Raw genomic sequence first — 6000 nt, forward strand, 5'->3', positions numbered from 1 at the left:
AGCAGGACATCAGGTGTCTTCCTCTGTCACTCTCAACCTTATTCTCTTGAGACAGGGACTCTGATTGAACTGAACCAGAAACTTGCCATTTCACCTCAGTTGACTGGCTAGTGAGCTCTCTCGGGATCTGCCTATCTTTGTCCCCCAATGCTGAGGTTACAGGCATGACAGCCATGCTCAACTTTTTATGTGGGTATTGGGGACTGGAACTGAGGTCCTTATGCTTGCAGAGCAAATGTTCTTAACCTAACTGAGCTCTCTCTTCAGCCCATGAAGTCTATTTTCTTGACTCTCTGTTTTAGCTTTTCATATATATGGTTTGCATTTGGTCTTTAAAGTGGAAATATTTGGGGAAAAGATATGTATGAGTTTGTCTGCCCTTTAATTTTCCAATAACTAGCTTTCCTAAGAAAAATTATATTTTTCAGTCACTAATGTACTTCAAACTAGTGTTCATTTCCATTCTTCTGTTGAAGTTGTTCTTTATGAGAACTACTATGCATGTGCCCACAGGTCAAGTAAATTACATCAGATAAATTACATTATATCTCTGCCAAGTTCTAATACTATCTTTGCAGCCTTTAGATTTTACCATGGTATTGTTTTAACTACTTTCAGTAATAGTATGGCATTTCATAATATATAGTTACTGCTTTTGCAAAGATACCATAAACTTTGTACATTTATGTATTAAGTATTAGAATGTGCCTTAACTTTATTGAGTAGTTCTAGGTATCACAAAAAGATTTTTTTTAATTCAAAATATTTTAAATAGCTTCCATTTAACCACTGTATGAATTGTTATTAGGCAATATTTTATTTTATTTATTTAATTTTCTTGGAGTACTGGGGATTAAATTTAGGGCCTTTCCATTCTAGGCAATGAGAAAATAGGAGCTCATATTCACAAAGAAACAACAATGGACTAAATCAAAGCTCAACTACAAGATCTCTCTTCCTCAGAGGATGAAAAGGTAGTATGATTTACTTGTTCTTGTTTTACCATTTTGAGTGTATATGTATTGTGCATGTGTATATGCATCACTTTTGTATGTGTAGGTACACCTGTGGGTAGGTGTGTAGGTGTGTGTTGTGGGGGGGTGTAAACCCTAAGGTTGATTTCAGGAATCATTAATTCTCCGTCACTCTTCCATGTTCTTCACTGAGGCAGGATCTTTTATTCGAACCCAAGGCTCACTGGTCTTGCTAGCCCGCTTGCCCTGGTGATCCCCATCTCCACCTTTCAAGGCTGAAGTAACAGGCAGGTTGGAATTACAGGCTAGCACCCACAGGGCTGCCATACACACTGGCATTTACATGAGTTATGGGGATCTGAGCTCTAGCTTCACGCTTGCAAGCCAAGTGCTTTTACCACTGAAACATCTCTCCAGCCCATTTGTTAAAGTTTTGCTCTGGATGTCAGTAAGTAAACACAGTCTTTTCAATGTAGACCTGGCTGTGTTCTGCCAAAGAATGAAGGTTCTGACACTAGAAGACATGAAGTCCTTTTTGACACTGTCATTTACAAGCTATATAATTCAACAAGAAATGACTTAATTTTCTAAAGACTTAATGTTCTCAACTTAAAAATGAAGATACTAAGGCCAAGTTAGGAGAGTCTTCAGAAGATTAGCTGAGACAATATATGACTAGTATTCAACACACAGTGCCTGGTACACAACAAATACTCAAATAATATGAATTATTTAAGGGAAGGTAGATGAAGAGCACAAAGAAAAAGAATGGAAAACTGTATGGGAATATTAGGTAAAGAAGTATTCACCACACAATGGACACAAAAGAAGATTATAAAAGTTCTTTTAAGCCTACACAGAAAAGGCAAAGTTTATTCCAATTTTAAAATTTGAAAAGTATAAATATGCTGGGTACAGTGGCACACACCTTTAATCTCAGCACTCAGAAGGCAGAGGCAAGTGGATCTCTGTGAGATCCAAGCCAGCCTGGTCTACATAGTGAGTTCCTGTCTCCAAAATGAAAAATAATTTTTTTTAATTTAAGTACATAAAAATATCTAAAGTGGGTAGCAACAAATTTATGAGTAAAAAATGGGAGGATATCTAATAAAATAGCTTAAGTATAGTATTAGCCATGATAGTAATACCTATAATTACTAAAATACATATTAATGTATACTATGGTAACATTTCTATAAAGTATAATGTATAGATATAAATATAATCATATTATATAAAAATGCAGAAAAGAAACAGCCAAGCATTCACAAATCATTTCTGAATGACTAAACTAGAAATGATTTTAACTTTTTCTTTAAACTTTACTACAAATTTTCAAATATTTTGGGTGTTTTAGGCATATACAGGACTTCTAGAGTTTGTTATACAATCAAATGATACAGCACTGAATGTAATTCTAAGCTTACCTTGCAGCTCACTTTTAATAAGGCAGCTTTCCATCATGTACAACAGCACAGTGACCATGATGTCCAGGAGCTGACATTCTTCTGTCACCTGTCTGGCTAGCTCCTCATTGCTGAACAACTGAACACTAATATGCACAATTCTGTTAGACATTGTGTCTGATTCGTGACTTTTCTTCAGTGTTTTCATAATGAAAGCATAATGCTGAACAAAAGTTTTTGTAAAAGCAACCTGTAAAAATTTTAAATAGGAAACATCAGTTTAACTCTAAATTTAAAATATAAAAAATGTTTTATATTTATACTACATATTATATCAGCTTTTAAAAGCTATTAGTAACATACGATGCTATCCAAGGTAAAGGAAAAAATAATTCAATAATGATAGTAATTTTAAGCCACGTCTGGTGGTGCACGCCTTTAGTCCCAGCACTCTGGGAGGCAGAGGCAGGTGGATCTCTGTGAGTTAAGGTCAGCCTTGACTACATAGTGAATTCCAGACCAGCAGAGGCTACAGGGAGACCCTGTCTCTAAAAGACCAAAAATAATAATAATAATAATAGCAATTTTAAGTCATACTTTACCCTTTTGGAACTTAGCAAACACTTTGATAGTTTTTTTTTATATTTCATTTAGGTTCTTTATATTTTAGTTATTATTTTTATTTTATATGCATGATTTATTGCCTGCATGTATGTGAATGCACCTGCATCGTGCAATGCCATGGAGGTCAAAGGAGGGCTTCAGATTCACCGGGAACTGGATTTAAGGACAGTTCAAATCAAGCCCGGGTCCACGGCAAGAGGAGTCAGTGTCTTAACCACTGAGCCATCTCTCCAGTCCCTATTATTTTTATTTTTATGTGTATGAGTATATTGCCTGCATGTATGTGAGTGCACTTGGGTCATGCAATGCCACGGAGGTCAGAAAAGGGCTTTGGATTCCCCTGGGACTGGAGTTAAGGACGGTTCATAGCCGCCATATGGGTGCTGGGAATCAAACCGGGTCCTCTGCAAGAGCAGTCAGTGCTCTTAACAGCTAAGCCATCTCTCCAGCACCCACTTCGATAGTTTTAATAAGTTAATAAGCAGCCGGGAGGGGTGGCGCACGGCTTTAATCCCAGCACTTGGGAGGCAGAGGCAGGCAGATCTTTGTGAGTTCAAGACCAGCCTGGTTTACATAGGGAGTTCCAGGACAGCTGGGGCTACAGGGAGACCCTGTCTCAAAAAGATTAAAAAAAAAAAAAAAAAAAGTTCATAAGCATTCTAACCTATTTAAGTTTTAAAACAATTACAAACACTGTGCTTTCAGAATATAAAATTTGGCATCCTGATCCCCTGCACCCAGACCAGCTGTAACCTCCAAGTTAGTTTGCTAAACCCTCCACAGGCTGTCCCAAACCCCAACTTGTCCTTGGCCCCACTCCTGAGCTGCCGGCCACAGACCTGCCTATTATCCAGCTAAGAAATGTAAACAACCTAAATGTCCCTCAACTGACAAATGGAGAATGAAAATGTGGCACATATACACAACAGAGTTCTATTCAGCAGTAAGGAAAGATGAAATTTGCAGGTAAATGGATGGAACTAGAAACTGGTATACTAAGTGAAGTAACACAGACTCAGAAAAGCAATTGATGCATGTTCTCCCTCATTTGTGAATCATAGCACCAATCTATTATGTGTGAGTATATATCCTGATGTAACAGCAGGAGCCAGGGAAATGGAAAGGAACCACAGAGGTAAAGGGAAAGAGCCTAAGAGAGGGTAATAGTAAGAAGCAGATGTTACCAAGGGGGAGATGGGGACTATGGGGATATTCGAACGGGGAAGAAGAAGGGAAAAACATACAAGGAACCATGGGAGTAGAGGGGAAAAACACACTGGGGGGCGCAGATAGAAGACAGGTATTATCAAGGGGAAAATGGAAGTATTCCAACTGAGGATGGACAAAAGAGAATAGACAGGGGGAAAGAGAGAGGAGAGATAAAGCTTAAGGGAGTAAAAAGCCAGAGGGAAATGTATTAACTCAAAAGCCCCCTGAAAAATACACAATAGTTGAACATGAGTGCATGTATACACCTGAAGGCTAGAAATAAAATAAGAAACACAGTGCCAGACAGGAGTTGTTGGCCAGGGTAATCCAAGAGACACCCAAAATGATATAGGTTATTGCCACAGCCCTTGATTTCCTCCCAGAACTTGAAGGTAAGAACCTATTGTTGAAGGCAAGACATACTTCTGACACAGGACTTGGAGCAACAGAGCTGGAACTGACCTGGAAGCCTCCCCTCCGAAGACTAGTTCTCCTAGTTCTAGAAGATACTATGCATGCTAAGGGAGAAAATCAATCAATGGTTCAACCCAGCTTGTAAAGCCTAATAACCACAACAACTGGCACAGCAAACTATTTCTATTGATGCAGTACTGGCACTTTTATTTAAGGAGTAATCAACAGTTATCTACTTGGACTTACAGCCCTCTCAGTGGGAGGGAACTCATGGGTGGCACCGTAAATACAGCCAAATACACATGGCTAGAGAAGTCATAGATCCTAGAGAAAACCCTATCTCTGCCATATCTCTAGACAAATACAATTTTTTTTCAAATATTTTATTTATTATTTTTATTTTACGTGTATGTGTATACTGCCTGCGTGTAGGTAAGTGCACCCATGTCATGTAATGCTCTCGGAGAACAGAAGCTGTCAGATCCCCTGAACTGGAGTTATGGAGAGTTGTTAGCTGCCATGTGGGTGCTGGGATTCAAACCCAGATCTTCTGCAAGAACAATCAATGTTCTTAACTGCTGAGCCATTTCTCCAGTCCTCTCTTTTTTTAAATATTACTTTTGTTTTATTATGTGTGAGTGTATTGCCTGCATATATGTAAGTGTACCTGTGTTGTGCAATACCTGAGGAGGCCAGAAGAGGGTGCCAGATACCCTAGAACTGGAGTTACAGATGGTTGTTAGCCACCATGTGAGTGCTGGGATTCAAACCCAAGTACTCTGCAAGAGCAGTCAGTGCTTTTCACCACTGAGCCATCTCTCCAGCCCCGAGAATTGGTCTTATTTTTTTAATTATTTATTTAATAACCATATAATTAGAAGCATTTCATTACACCAGCACTGGCATATTCAATAACAATTTCCAGAGCTAAGATGCATCTCTTTCAAAATTGGCTGTAAATTTTTAGGTTTACAGTTGAATTGATAGTTATACAATATTGTACTTCGTATAACCCCATAAGACATAAAATTAAATGAGGTAAAGATCTCCATTTCATTATTAAAATACAGACTCATGCAGAAAAATTCATTTTTAATACAATTGACACTACGATGCACACGTGTTTCTAATCACTATATATCTGATTATTACTAGTCACAGTCACTTTCTGAGCTCCTTGGCATCTGAGCATGGATATAAAGTCATCAGGTAGATTTCAATGGTAATGTTTTTCATATCCACCAATTATTAAGGAGCAAATTTTTATGCTTTGAAGAATTATTATTATTATTATTATTATTTTATTATAAAATAAATATTTGATTGTGGTTGATATCTAGATATAAACAGCCATTTTTATGCTTTGTTAATAG

The 6000-nt window shown here is 37.7% G+C and overlaps 1 protein-coding gene across 4 annotated transcripts in view; it reads right to left on the reverse strand.

Moving 5' to 3' along the window:
• Ubr3 (ubiquitin protein ligase E3 component n-recognin 3) overlaps positions 1 to 6000 on the reverse strand; it is a 219890-nt gene that overhangs the window by 163075 nt on the left and 50815 nt on the right. For all 4 annotated transcript variants that reach the window (XM_029565777.1, XM_029565774.1, XM_029565775.1 and 1 more), the window contains exon 8: positions 2402 to 2630. In XM_029565777.1, the coding sequence (XP_029421637.1) occupies positions 2402 to 2630 (229 nt within the window). The remainder of the gene's footprint in view (positions 1 to 2401; positions 2631 to 6000) is intronic.

This window comes from Nannospalax galili, unplaced genomic scaffold, assembly GCF_000622305.1.
Source record: "Nannospalax galili isolate Female #2095 unplaced genomic scaffold, S.galili_v1.0 scaffold1398, whole genome shotgun sequence".
NCBI lineage: Eukaryota > Metazoa > Chordata > Mammalia > Rodentia > Spalacidae > Nannospalax > Nannospalax galili.